General features: G+C 38.8%; 1 protein-coding gene across 1 annotated transcript; it reads left to right on the top strand.

The window, feature by feature from the left end:
* Positions 1 to 3685: 3685 nt before the first annotated feature.
* On the top strand, positions 3686 to 4315 carry LOC142163118 (uncharacterized). The gene is made up of 2 exons (XM_075220372.1): positions 3686 to 3834; positions 3967 to 4315. Exons 1-2 carry the CDS (start codon positions 3686 to 3688, stop codon positions 4313 to 4315), a joined length of 498 nt encoding a protein of 165 aa, XP_075076473.1.
* Positions 4316 to 15967: the final 11652 nt, after the last annotated feature.

Here is a 15967-nt window from a genome sequence, read left to right as displayed (position 1 = left end):
GAGTGCAATCTGACTATATGAAGTATATTAAGGAGCTAAGACCATTATTTGGTTTAGAATGAGGGGATGGTTCTTGTCAGGAATATAGACCCAATGATTTATTGATTCGGCAGTTGGTTAACAATTTCTACACATCTCTTCCGTCGTGGCGGTATTGTAAGAGTTAGAGCAAGACCTATGTATGTCATGAGGTGCAATGGGAGCATCAGATTCATGGAATTTCGGCTAATTTGATCAGAGAGTGTTATTGTGGTCCTGTGAGTAAAGTGGTGCAAGGTGTGAATGCATCAAAAATTTTGCAGTCATGTTTGAGTACATCGTGTAGTGATTGATATGGTTATCGTATGCTGGAAACAGTCTTGGCAAGGAATTCTGGATGCTGGAATTGGGCTCTAAGCTTATTTGCTTGAAGGAAAGAGAATATCTTCAGATTGATCGAGCTAATATTCTCAACTGAGTTGTGGTAGCATGGGTAGGTGCATGAGGTGTTAATCAGTGATTTCAGACAACTCTAGTGCAGTTCTTAGCATGTTCGAGGATGAACGTATGTTTAAGTGGGAGAGAATGTAATGACCCGACCAGTCGATTTGAGCTCTAGCGCGTCGTTCAGCAGTTTGAGGCCATGAGCATCATCACTTCAGGTATTATGACTTGTGCGCATAGTCGAAATTTTATTTCGGGTAGTTCGGAGTTGATTTGGAAAGAGAATTCTCATTTCAGAAGCTTTAAGTTGAAAGAATTGACTAAGATTGGATTTCAAAGTAAACGACCTCGGAATCGGGATTCAAAGGTTCCAGAAGGTTCGTATGATGATTTCGGACTTGGGCGTATGTCCGGATCGGGTTTTGGAAGACCTGGGAACGTTTTGGCACCTATTGTGGAAGTTATCATTTTTGAAGAAATTTCATAAGTTTGGGTTGAAGTGCATTTCAGTGTTATCGATGTCCGTTTGGGATTTTGAGTCTGGGAGTAGCTTCGTATGGTGATTCTGGAGTTGGGAGCGCGATCGAAAGCGAATTCGGAGGTCCGTAGGTCATTTTGGAGTCATTTGGCTAAAGATAGAAATTTTATGTTTTTTTTGAGAAGATTGACTGAGAGTTGACTTCTTGATATCGGGTCGGATTCCAATTTCGGAAGTTGGAGTAGGTCCGTAATATCAAATATGACTTGTGTGCAAACTTTAAGGTCAATCGAATATTATTTGATAGGTTTCGGCATCGAATATAGAAGTTTGAAATTCTAAAGTTCATAAAGCTTAGATTGGAGGTCGATTCGTGGTTTTAGCATTGTTTGATATGATTTGAGGCCTCGAGCAAGTCCGTAATGTGTTTTGGGTCTGGTAGGTATGATTGATTGGAGTCCCGGGGGCCTCGGGTGGATTCCGGGTTGTTAACGGATCGAAAATGGAATTTTTGGAAGGCTGAAGTTGCTGGTATAACCACACATGCGAGAATTGGGCCACAGGTGCGGAGCCGCATATGCGGTTTGGGCTAAAAGTGAAGGGGACCGCAGATGCGGTCGAGCAGCCGCAGAAGCGGGACCGCACCTGCGGTAGTTGAGTCGCAGGAGCGGAAGGGAGGGCCTGGTGAGATATCCGCAGAAGCGGTAGAAGTGCCGCACCTGCGGAACCGCGGAAGCAGTCGAGGTACCGCAGGTGCGGAAATGCTGGAGGCAGAATGGTTCTTTTAAAAATTGGAATTTGGCCATTTTCTCTCATATTTTCTTGGCTTGGGCGATTCTTGGAGAGTTTCAAATCATCAACGATAAGGTAAGCTAATCCCACATATCTTGGGTTAAATATATCGCTTATGTATGGATTTTAGCATGTAAATTGGTAGAACACTTGAGGTTTGAGGGAAAACCTAAAAAATTGATATTCTTGGAATTTGACCACGATTTTGGGTATGAAATTATGAGAAAATCATATATTTGAGTTCGTGAGCTCATGGGTAAGCTTTATCTTCGAAAAATTTCGGAATCCGGGCATGTGGGCCCGAGGGCAATTTTGTCAACTTTTCGATCGGGGTTAGGGATTGTTATAAATTAGATTGTAATGAGTAATTGAACACATATTAATGGATTCGCATAATTATTGGTTAGTTTTGGAGCATTGTGCATCGATTCGAGTCTTCGAAAGAGCATGGAATGCCGGTTATGGATCTTCGAAGCGAGGTGAGTCTCCTTTATAACCTTGTAAGAGGTAATTGTCATCATAGGTGATATAATTGGTTATGTGCTCCTATTTGTGGGGTCTACGTACGCACGAGGTGACGAGAGTCCGTGCGTAACTACTATTATGTGTATGTCCGGGTAATCTAGGACCCAAAATCATGCTATACTTGGAATATCTATAATCTTATTGACAGTTGAATTGCTTAAATCCTATCGAATTGGTAAATGAATCTCTAAAAGGATTAAACTTCATTTTCTTAAATTGTTAAAAGAGAATTGGATTTTATTTGGATAAATGTTCCCTGACAAATTCTTAATTGGCTGTTTGAGCATGTATTTCTATGTGTACCTGCATCGCATGTATGATTCACGAGCAGGGTGATTGTTTATTTAAATTTGACCACGTCGCATGTATGGTTCGTGAGCGGGGTAATAGATGCATCTATGGTTCATGCTGTTCGACCCTCGGTAGTGCACATTTTACATTTCTGTTCGATCGGGCCGTACGACCTCGCATGATTTGCGCATGCTTTTATTGCTTGCCTTGAAACTTATTGAAGTTGTTATTCCCTCTTCCCAGCTTAAGAATATATGTATAAATGATGAAAAGGAATTTGAAAATTTCCTATAAAAGAAAGAATTATTTACTTGCTTCAACTTATCGAATTGCAATCATGTTTATAAAAATCCACGATTTAATATATTATTGATATAATATTATTGGACCACTAGTAAATGTTAAAGTCGACCTCTCGTCTCTACTTCTTCGAGATTAGACGAGATACTCACTGGGTACACGTTGTTTTCGTACTCATACTACACTTGCTGTGCATTTTTGTTGCACAGGTTTATGTGTGGCTAGTAGCTTAGTGGCATTGTGGAATAGTTGGTACGGAGACTTAGGTGAGCTGCATTATCGAAGCGCCCCGCAGTCAGCAAAGTCTCCTTCAGAGTATTATATTGTATTTTCATTTCTGTCCACTTATATTCCAGACAGTCACTGTATTTTATTTCATTCACTAGTAAATGCTCATGCACTCATGACACCGGGTTCTGGGATGATCACGGGATTTTTCGGTAGTTAAATTTTGTAAGGACATCCGTATTTATTCAGTGGAGTTTATTACTTATTAGTTATTTGTTTAAAGGAACTGATTTCAAAATAAACAAAAAATGAGAAATTGCTAGTAAATTGTTGTTGGCTTGCCTGATAGTGGTGTCCGGAGCCATCACGACCCTTAGTGTATTTTGGGTCGTGACAGCTGTTAGATCATGTTCAAAGAGATACGAGCTAAAATGCATCGTGGAGAAATGTGGTTTGAATGTACATGCTACCAGAATAAAAAACTCCACACTATTCAGGGTGATAAAATATCATAAAAACCATGAATGCTCGGTTGATGCAAGAAAATCAGATTAGAAGCATGCTATATCAAATTTTATAAGTGAACAAATTATAGAACATGTTCGAGACAAAAACATAGAGGTTACACCAGCCTTTGTAGAAAATGAAATGAAAAAGAAATTTGGAATTGACATTGGTTATCACAAGGCATGGCGTGCTATTCAAAAAGTTGTTGCTTGCATAAGGGGAACACCGGAAAAGAACTACCAGATTCTTCCTTCATACCTACACATGATGGTGCACAAAAATCCAGGAATGTACAAAAGCATAAAAAGAGATGAGTAGAATAGGTAAGAAAAACAATACTAACTATCAGCCTGAAGTTTCAAATGTTCCTATTTGAAAAACTTCACACCTTATGATTTGTTTTTTTGTATTTCACTGTATAGATTTGCTTACATGTTCTTTGCTCCTGCGACATCAATAGCTGGTTGGTCCTACTCTAGACATGTTATTGCAGCAGATGCAACATTTTTAAAGTCAAAATATCGTGGTGTTCTTTTTGTTGTTGTATTAAAGGATGCAAACAATCAAATCTTTCCTCTATCTTTTGGTGTAGCAGATTCAGAAAACAATGAGGCATACATTTGGTTCTTTGGGGAAATGAGAAAAGTAATTCAAGTCCGTTGTGTACTGGTTTTCTTGTCAGATAGAAACCAATCGATCGCAAATGGATTAGAAAAGGTTATCCTGAAGCTCACCATAGTATCTGCCTTAATCACTTTGAGAAAAATTTAAAGCACAGACATGCAAAAGCCACAGTAATAAATCTTTTTTAAAGTGCTGCAAGGTCATACAAACGTGAAGATTTTAATCAGTTAATGTCCCAGCTCAAAAGTGTTGACAAGAAAACATACAATTACATAATGGAAGAGCCTCCAGAGAGATGGGCTCGATCGTGGTTCCCACGGCGACGTTATGATATGCTAACAACAAACATGGTAGAATCAATAAATTTCGTTTTACTAAAAGCGAGAGAGATGCCTATTTTAAGAATGTTAGATTTCATCCAAAAAAGGTTGGGAGAGTGGTTTTATGAACGGAGAAAAAAAGTAAATGAAACTTTTCACAGAGTGTCAATATGGGCAGAAGAAGAGATCACTAAGAAGATGGACTTGGCTTGCAAAATGTTTGTGAGTATATTTATTAACTTTAGCTTTTATATTTGTTGTAGTGATTTACTTCTTACATTTAAAAAACTTCATACTTTTTATTTTTGAAGCAATAATACACTAATATAGTTTATCTTAATTTTTTATTCATTCTTAGGTGTTCAACCTTGATTCGATGTTGTTTATAATAAATAGTGAAGGAATCGAATTCATTGTGGACTTAAAGAAGAGAAATTGTGACCTCTTGGAATTCCAACTTGATGAATTGCCCTATCCACATTTAATTGCTGCTATTAATAAGAGATATTTGCAGAAATCATATTACTGCTCAAATTGGTATTCAAAGGAAACATGGTTGAAAACATATGAAGGACATGTGAATACCGTGGGACATCAAAAATCATGGGATATTCCACAAAATGTAGAATCTGAGATAACAAAATATCCCAATGTAGAGATTTTACAAGGAAGAAGACAAAAGAAGAGGCATATCCTTGAAACTGAATTAGTATCATTGAAGTCTACCAAATGCAGTTGATGTAAACAAGTTGGGCATAACAGAACAACTTGCTTGTCTTCTCCAGCACCTCATCCATTGTCACGACCCTAAACCCAGACCCGACCGTGATGGCACCTCTCGTGAAGACAAGGCCAGCCAACACACTCCCAATTCATTTTAAGCAATTAAAATAATACAATTAAGTCTTTAACATAGTAATAATCCTAAAGTAAAGGAGAATAAGACAATTTGCGGAATAGACATAACCCGACATCGGGGTGTCACCAGTCATGAGCATCTACTAACCGATTAAAAAAAGGAAGAGTCTACATAGTCTATTACATAACTAAAACAAGAGAAAATAATGTAGAGGGAGAAGCACTGGGCTGCGAACGCCGAGTAGCTACCTAGTGAATCTCCGAATCCGCTTGAGCTGGAAGAATCAACACTCGCTAACAGGACCTGAAGCGCCTGAATCTGCACACAGGGTGCAGGGAGTAAAGTGAGTACTCCAACTCAGTGAGTAATAACAACAAATGAAGGCTGAGCGATAAGAAATCACATAAAAGCACATCAACATGCTATAAACAAGCAGTATAAAACCACTTAAAAAGTAATGAAACAGTGAAAACATATAAAGACACCTTAGTTCAGAATAAGCTTCTTAAAAACACCTTTTTAACAGTTAAACAATTTAATGAAAAACAACTAGTATAGATAGACACATCAGTAAAAACAGTAGAATATAACACGACTGAGTTATGAAAACAGTAGAATATAACATGACTGAGTACAAGTATAAAGTTAAAACAGTGAGGAAATATTAGTAAAAATCCTCTAAGGGTCCAAATAGTTGGCACGAGGCCTAAATATGGCATTCCTCCCAAAACATGATGATAGCAAATAATTTTCAATCAAATACGCGGTAAAACAGTCATTCGGGATGGACTAAGTCACAATCTCCAATGGTGCACGACCCCTCGCTCATCATCTAGCATGTGCGTCACCTCATTATAGCACAACAATGTGTAATCTGGGGTTTTGTACCCTCATGACAACATTTAAAATCATTACTCACCTCAATCCGGTCCAAACTCTAGCCCGTGACGCCTTTGCCCCTCGAATCGGCCTCAACTCGCGTCGAATCTATCCAAAATCAAAATCACAACATCAAAACCGGTTCGCCCTCCGTGAACCATCGTGACGACACCTAGTCTTCTACGACTAGGTAAGCCTAAATAGCGAAAGATTACCAAAGTGTGGAATAAAAACAAATTAAAACAGAATGAAGAGTGATAAAACAGTGTTTAAAAGTGCCGCTCGGCATACACAATATTTAACTCTCAAACCAATACATACTTCTAAGACCCGGAAACTCATCACAATCTAAGGATCACTACACAGTGCTCTAACTCTAGAATAGTCTGAACAAAAATAAATACAGAAGGTTGTAACTATAAGAGAGAGTGGAGAGAGACTCCTCGGTCTGCAGACGCGGCAGATATACCTCGAAGTCTCCGAATGGTCGCCTCGCCTCAAGGATGGTAAATTTGAGTCATAGTACCTGGATTTGCACATGAAAAACATGCACAGAAAGGACATGAGTATACCACAACGGTACTCAGTAAGTGCCAAGCCTAACCTTGGTCGGTTAGTGACGAGGAAGGTCAGAGCCCTACTGATATAACATAAAATATAAGATATGACAATATAAGGTAAGCAATACATTTGAAAAACTAACACTAAGAATTTGATACAGGAAAACAAGGAATTCAATAACCGAAACAGAGGCAAAAAAAACAATCACAAAGAAATAACTGGGGATCTCTCAGTATCCCAAGGATCTCTTAGTACTCTCAATATATGCCAGGGATCTCTTGGTATCCTCAATATATGCTAGGGATCTCTCGGTATCCCGAGGATCTCTTGGTATCCTCAATATATGTGCCAGGGATCTCTCGGTATCCCGCACCTCAGTTCAAATCATAAATACGTACAGGGAATCTCCTGGGATGCCGTCCCGTAGTCCCAAAGTAAAACACACAGCAGCAACACAAAAATACTCAATTAAGCTCAATTTCGTATCAATTAAATAGATAATACTAATCTAACATGCTTCATATAATTCAACTAAGGCAGTTTAAGCAAATAAACACTTAAGTCAATTAGTCATGCTTTTTCTAAGCTAACAGCAAGTTTAAATTTCAAGTAAAATAAAGCAGGAAAAGGAACACAATTGAAATTACTTAAAGAAAACCAGATTTTCAATAGTTAGACCAAGTACACACACGTCACCTCACCTACAAGGCATTTCAAATATCAAATATACTGAATCCTAAGGGGAAAGTCTCCCACACAAGGTTAGACAAGCCACTTACCTCGAATCGGCTCAATAATCAACCCGAAATCACGTCTTTGCCACGAGTACTCGACTCCATATGGACCAAATCTATTTAATTCTATTGCATAATGTAAATAACACTTCAAGTAACTGATTCTACAAAGAAATTTTAAGCTAATACGCGAAATTAGGTAAAATGACCAAAACTCCCCTCGGGTCCACGTCTCGAAATCGGTTAAAATTTATATTTTCAGAATCCTCATACTCTCAATAGTTCATGCATACCAAAATTATCCAAATCTAAGGTCAAATTCCCAATCAAAAGTCGAATTCTAGGTCTAAGAACTTTCTTCCAACTTTTCCCAATTTTCATCTCCAATCAGAAATTAAATGATGAATTCATGTTTAGATTAATGGGTTACAAGAAAAAAAGGAGTAAGGAATAGTTACCCAATTGTTATCTATGAAAATCCCTCAAAATCTCACTCAAATCCGAGCTCCCAAACTCTAGTTTTGTTAAAAATGGCTAAACCCTCGACAATGAAATTTTATAATCTACCCAGGTAAATCCTTCTTCGCGAACGTGGAAGGACCCTATCGTGACGCGGTAGCAAACTTCCCCCTCCTACGCAAACGCGGGACCCTCTTCGCAAACGCGTAGGCATACTACCTCTCAGCTTCGCGAATGTGGGACCCTCTTCGCGAATGCGAAGCATTAAGCTCCCACTAGCCCCATCTCCTCTTCGCGAACGTGAGACCCCACTTGCGAATGCGAAGAAGGAAACTAGACTGGAGACCTGCTGCATTTTCTGCAATCCTCTAAGTCCAAAAATGACCTGTTGAGCATCCGAAACACACCCGAGGCCCTCGGGACCTCAACCAAACCTGCCAACCGATCCTAAAACATCATTCAAACTTGTTCCAACCTTCGGAACGCTCAAAACAACATCAAAACACCTATTTTCATCGGATTCAAGCCTAAGAATTCCAAAAACTCTAAAAATACACTTTCGATCAAAAAGTCTGTCAAACCTTGTCCGAATGAACTTGAAATTTTACACACACGTCACATTAAACATTATGGAGTTACTCCAACCTCCGGAATCTCATTCTGACCCTCGGATAAAAATCTCACTATCGAACCGGAAACTTCAAAAATTTAACTTTCGGCATTTCAAGCCTAAATTAGCTACGGACCTCCAAAACACAATCAAAACATGCCCCTAAGCCCAAAATTACCCAACGGAGCTAACAGAACCATCAGATTTCCATTACGAGGTCGTCTTCACACTGTTTCGACTACGACCAACTTTCTAACACTTAAGCTCTCATTTAGGGACTAAGTGTCCCAAAACTCTCCAAAACTCAAAACCGAACATCCTGGCAAATCAAAATAGCAAAAATAAACTTGGGGAAAGTAGTTAATGGGGGATCAGGGCATAAATTCTTAAGATGACCGGCCGGGTCGTCACACGAAGCCCATGCGAAAATAATTAATTTACAACATAAATCCCAAAATCCCAAAATTGCACACACATTCCAAATGACACAATGGAACTACTGCAACTCCTGGAATTCCATTCCGATCCCTATATAAAAATCTCACCTATCAACCGGAAAACGCCAAAATTCCAATTTTGTCAATTCAAGCCTTAATCTACTCTGGACCTCCAAAACACATTCCAACCATGCTCCTAAGTCCCAAATCACCTCCTGAAGCTATCCGAACCATCAGAACTCATATCCGAGACCTTTAACACATAAGTTAACATCCGGTTGACTTTTCCAACTTAAGCTCCCTCAAAAGAGACTAAGTGTCTCAAACCTTACCAAAACCTTTCCGAACCCGAGCCAACAAACCCAATCACACATAGAACCGGTAAACAAAACAATAAGAAGCAGAAATGGGGAAAATGGAGCGGTAACTCATGAAAAAACTGGCCGGGTCGTCACATCCATATTCTAAGAAACACACTAAAAAATACTCCAACCTTCAATAATCCTTGGTCTGAATTTAGACTTTCATTATTGTATGACATATTTGAAATGTGATTTTTTCATAGGAATAAAAAAAAGCTCTTGGACTATTTTATATAGTGCTAAAGTACAAATCACTCATTTTTGTTGCGCGTGCTTACAGGTTTAGTTGCATTTTAAAAAGTATGCAATGACTTCAGAGAGAAAAAACTTCAGGTTACAGTATGTGAAATACATATCCTTAACAAACACACACACGCACACACATACACATACACATATGCGTACATCACACAAAAGAAACACATGTACAAAAAATAACTTCAACATCTCTAGACTGAAGTTATAGAAAATGAACTTAATAACTTCAGCATATTCTCTAATGAATATGCTGAAGTAAATAAAAAAGTACAGAATAAAAACATAAAAAAGGATTACATAAGCTAAACATAAAAACCAACTAATTGTATTAACTCAGTATTGACTAGAAGTACAAAGCAAATACCAACGATAACAAGGATAATGCAATAGAAAACTAAGAAGAAAGAGGATGAGAATTAGATTGATATAGAAAGAGATGAGGACAACACACAAAAGAAACGCATGTACAAACAAAAACTTCAGCATCTCTAGGCTAAAGTTATTAAAAATGAACTTAATAAAACAAAAAAGCACATCATTAAAACATAAAAAGGATTACAAAAACTAAGCATCATCACCATAATCAGAACAGTACTCCTCAATTTCTCAAAATATCTCATCATCATTAGCATCAGAGATAACTATAGGATACTCGGGTAAAAGACCACAGAGTCTAACGAGATCAATCTTCAACTTGTTGAATTCATCATGCAACTGACTTTGTTCAACTATTACTCTGTCTAATGAGAAAGAAGAGTCTTCAGGTTATTTTGCAGCTTGGCATAGTCTTCCCCGATGGAAAACTTAAAATTATCAAACTACTGCACAACCTTGTCAAACGAGGTTGAATAACCTCCACAACTATGTTCCAGGTTAAGCATGTTCTGGAATGATTCATTGGCAAAAAACTGTGGTCTGATTCTCTCCCAATCCGCCTTTATCTGATCCCACATATGCATAAGATTAGACATCGGTACGTTACTGTACCACTCACACTTCAAACTCTCCCACTTCTGCATAATTTCATCCATTCTAGGCTTCCTACTTCCGCTTGCACCATACATTCTTTCTGTAACGACCCGACCGGTCGTTTTGAGCTCCGGCGCATTATTCATTAGTTTGAGGCCATGAACGGCTTCATCTCAGGTATATTGACTTGTGTGTATGGTCAGAATTTAAATTCAGGAAGTTTGGAGTCAAATCTAAATGGAAATTCTCATTTTGAAAGCTTAAAATTGAAGAAATGAACTAGGATTAGAATTTTTAGTAAACGACTTCGGAATTGGGATCTGAAAGTTCCAGCATGTTCGTATGATGATTTCGGACTTGGGCATATGTACAGATTTGGTTTTGGGTAACCCGTGAGCATTTTGGCGTATATTGTGAAAGTTAGTACTTTAGAAGAATTTCATAAATTTGGGTTGGAAGGCATTTCAATGTTATAGATGTCCGTTTGGGATTCTGAGTCTGGGAATAGATCCGTATGGTGATTCTGGAGTTGGGAGCGCGATCGGAAGCGAATTCGGATGTCCGGAGGTCATTTTGAAGTCATTTGGCTAAATATAGAAATTTGAAGGTTTTTGAGAAAATTCGACCGGTAGTGGAAATTTTGATATCGGGGTCGGAATGCGGTTCCGAAAGATGGGACAAGTCCGTAATGTTGAATGTGACTTGTGTGCAAAATTTGAAGTCATTCCGGAATGATTTTGGTAAGGTTTGAGACACTTAGTTTCTTTTAAGGAAGCTTAAGTTGGAAAAGTCAACCGAATATTGACTTATGTGTTAGAGAGCTCGAAATGCGAATTTTATGGTTCGGATAGCTTCGTTAGGTGATTTGAGACTTAGGAGTGTGTCTGGAATATTTTTGTAATGACCGATGTAGAATTAAGCTTGAATTGGCAAAGTTAGTATTTTGGCGAATTCCGGTTGATAGGTGAGATTTTGATCCGAGGATCAGAATGGAATTCCAAGAGTTTTTGTAGCTTCGTTATGTCATTTTGGACTTGTCTGCAAAATTTGAGGTCATTCGGGCATGGTTTGGTTGAGTTTTTGATCAAAAATGGAATTTGGAAGTTCGTGAGATTCATAGGCTTGAATCCGATGATGATTTGATGTTTTGATGTTATTTTGGGTGTTTCGAAGGTTGGGACAAGTTGGAATGATATTGTGGGACATGTTGATATAATTTGTTAAGGTCCTGAGGCCTCGGGTGGAATTCGGAAGGTTAAACCATTTGTGATTTGGATATCATCTCAGAAAGTTACGAAGGATCGAAAAGGGCTGCTGGAGCAATTTCGGCAGAATTTACGATGCACTTTAGAAGCTCATATCTCGGGATATATAAAGAGTTATGTGGTGTACAGCCTATCAAATTAAAGATCTTTGAGTCTAGTTTCTAAATCTTCAAACCGTTTGTCATTTGGATATTTATACAAGACGTTATGGGTGCTTAAACAGAAGGTGTCCCACAAGGAACAAATTTAATTGGATGTACAACTTGTATAGCACAAGTGCAAGGTACAACTCGACGAAGCACAAACAAATTCTTTTATACACGGATTTAGCTCACTTTTCTTCATTTCATCAAAGTATGAACGATTTTTGGGGAGCTTCAAGAGGGAATTTTCATCATCAATGTGAAGGTAAGTTATCCCCACCTATTTTGAGTTAAGTACATCAATTATGTATGGATTTGAACATGAAAATTGTAGAAAAATTGAGGATTTAGGCCTAGGGATTTGAAAATAAGATTTGGTGATTTGAGGGGTCAAATGAACTCCGATTTTGGTAAATTTTATTTGCACGGACTCGTGGCGAGACGCGGAATCCGGTGATGTGACTTTCGTAATTTTTCGAGAAGTGGGCCCGGGGCTCGGGTTTTGCTAATTTCGGGATTTTCGATATTTTTCGAGTCTTTTCGATTGGGTTATATTCCCTTAGCCTATTGTAACGTATTCGTTGTGGTTTTGACTAGATTCTACGCGCGAAGAGGTCGATTCAAGAGGAAAGGGCAGTGCGAACTAGTCTACGGCTGGTTAGAGGTGAGTAATAGATGTAAATGCTATTCTGAGGGTTTGAAACCCCGGACTTTCACATCGTAATGCTATATTGAGGTGTGACACGCACTCCATGGTGAGTGCGGGGTCGGATACTATTGGGGATTGTGACTTGGTCCATCCCGTGTGATGTTTATACTATACTGGTGATTGATACACACTTTATTGATATTACTGGGCTTGATGCCATGTTTGGGGCCTTGTGCCGATTTGTAAAATCCTTCGAGGATTGATATTATTGCTTAGCATGATTTGCATATCATTTAATTTCAGTCCAAGGTTTTAAATGCTGTTTTGCAAACTCAGCCATAATTCTAAGTGTTGAAAACTTAAATGATATTTTTAAATGTATTCCAGGCTGGGAACTTCTGTTTTGTAAATGCCCAAGGGGCTTATTATTTTATTTTCTGGACTGATTATAAAGTGACTTGAAACAGTGATAACAATGACACTGTGTGATATACTTGAAACAGTGATAACAATGACACACTGTGTGATATACTTGAAATAGTGGTAACAATGACACTATGTGATATACTTGAAACAATGGTAACAATGACAATGTGTGATATACTTGAAATAGTGGTAACAATGACACAGTGTGATATACTTGAAACAGTGGTAACAATGACATTGTGTGATATACTTGAAACAGTGGTAACAATGACACTATGTGATATACTTGAAATAGTGGTAACAATGACACTAGATGATATACTTGAACAGTGGTAACAATGGCACTGTATGATATAAATTTGTCAGGTAACAATGGCTGACCGGTCAGGTAACAATAACTGACCAAGATATTGCGCTTGGCTGTAGGAGCCCCTCCGGAGTCTGTACACACCCCCAGTGAGCGCCATCGATGATAAATAAATATGGATGGCTCGGGCTGCACGCCGTAGTAGGTACTGGAATGTACCATCATATGCATTGCATTGCATTCATGTATTTCTATTTATATTGTTGTTTAGATGCTCAGTTCCATATGTTGTTGTATATTTGGATTTTAGCTTACTTTGTGTATTTACTGGATTTTCTTATCTTCGGACTGTCGTTACTTTTATTACTCACTGGGTCGGAGTACTCACTTTACTCCCTGCACCTTGTGTGCAGATCCAGGGCAGTCTCAAGCTTAGTAGATCCAGTTGATCAGCAGATCCAGCCTCTGGGAGTATCGAGGTAGCTGCACGGCGTTCGCAGCCATTGATCTTCTCCCTCCTATCCTATCTCTTTAATTCCGCATTATCAGACTTTGGATATACCATGTATTAGGATGATATTCTGTATTCTAGAGGCTCAGATTCGTGACACCGGGTCCTTGTGAGATTATATTGTGTATTTTGTTAAATTCTTCAGTACTTTAATCTTGCTTAATTGATATTTCTTTCCGCTATTTTTGATAAATTGGGTTAAGTGTTGAATAATGGTCGGGCTTGCCTAGTAGTGTGCTGGGCGCCATCACGACTGGGATTTGGGTCGTGACAAGTTGGTATTAGAGCCTAGGTTACTTGGTCTCGCGAGTCATGAGCCGGTTTAGTAGAGTCTCGCGGATTGGTACGGAGACGTCTGTACTTATCCTCGAGAGGCTGCCGAACCTTTAGGAAAATTTCACATTCTTGAACTCTTATCGTGCGTCCTTGATTCAGCTTGAAAAGAAACTTTTGAAATTCCTTCCGCGTGATCATATGCACCAACGTGCGCTCAGTATCAGATGTGTCTCGATGGCTTTTGATTCCCCGATCGAGGGGCGAAGTGTAATCTCTGTGAGTTTGAAGTTAGACCAGTCTGGAGGACTTGAGGCCAAATCTTTGCCAATGGTTTGAGCACCGAGGTGCTGATTTTGTGAGCAAGCGTTTTGAACTCATATGTTCATTATTGTCCTTGTTAGCCGGAATAGCGATTGGATATCCACGTGATGAGTATGTTAGTGTTGCGAGGTGTATTTGTACGACTTGGTAGTGGCGAAGAAGTATACTGGATAGTAGATGAACTGTTAAGTGATTCGTTTCTTATTGTGATTTGTTGAGTAGCCCGAGTTATGGGCGCGTGAAGAACATTTTTCGTGTCTCCTAGTTAGATAAGTTTGGGAGCTGAGATCGCTTCCGTAAATGTATTATGACGAAATCGTTGAGTCAAGGAGACCACCTTGAAGGTCGACAATATTAAAGGAAGAATATGTTCCTACTTGGTTGAATAGCCCAATAATGGAGGGTTGAAGGGTATTTTCTATGTGTTATGATTCAAATAGGTGCAACACATGTCCATGTATCAATTTAGATTTATGTAATTGATATGCATTGTGATGCTTTGTCAAGTTGTGGATGTGTTGTTAGGATGGTTTTGGTGATTCTCTGGCAGGTGGATAGGACCAATTACAAAGGAGGCTCTGCCGAAATTTTTGAAAAATTTAGGACTTAGTAAAAAAAAAAATGGTCGCCTAGAGAGTGGGCTTAACTGTTGTGTGAGTAAATGCAAGAATTGTAGAAGAGTTAAAATTCCAGATGATTCGTGTTTCCACGAGCTTATGATGGAGTGAGTTTAATCTCACTATGATATTACGACAACAATAAAGTATATGTGTTGTGATCTATGGCTTCGAGCCAAGTTGGGGAGCTTGTTGTTGATTAGCTGATTGCACGGTTTATTACCTGCGTGAATTCCAGTTATTGGCGTATTGGTGGGTTATTGCAGCTACGGAAAAGGACCATGAGTGGTAATTTGAGTAAATGAATTGTTGGATGCATGCTATGGTTAGCCTTATTGGCTCATGTTCAGACTTGAGGGAAGATTCATGATTTATGCCTCGTATAGGTGCAGGCTTCGAGGGAAGTGATCCCTCTAGGTGCTTTATCGAGAGGGTATTCATATGTTATAAAATTCAGTAGAGTTGGTTGCATTCGGGGCCAAGTCAGAGCTGGGTGGCTCTCAATAGCGGTCCTAGTTAATTCAAGAGGTAAAGTGTGGTGCCTAATGATTTTGAGTCTATAAGTACGGTTAAGAGTCAAGCTTTTGAAGCAGCTTATGAAGAAAGACACAGAATGTTCTATGATGTTTTGACTTGCGGTGTAGCATTTGAGAGACATGAAATGGTCATGGTATTTGAGACAGCATGGTCTCGTGATTTAAGGTCACTCGGGGTGAGTTTGGTTGAAATAAGTTAGGTGTTAAAGGGAGATATTATTATTTCTAAGGCAATCAAGGATAAATTGGAAGGAAGTAGATTGATTAGCCATAGTTGAGTTGGTATACTGGTGTCAGTGA

The sequence above is a fragment of the Nicotiana tabacum genome, chromosome 8, assembly GCF_000715075.1.
Source record: "Nicotiana tabacum cultivar K326 chromosome 8, ASM71507v2, whole genome shotgun sequence".
Taxonomy (NCBI): domain Eukaryota; kingdom Viridiplantae; phylum Streptophyta; class Magnoliopsida; order Solanales; family Solanaceae; genus Nicotiana; species Nicotiana tabacum.
Note: the sequence above shows the minus strand (reverse complement) of the source record. Positions and strands in the feature narration are given on the sequence as shown.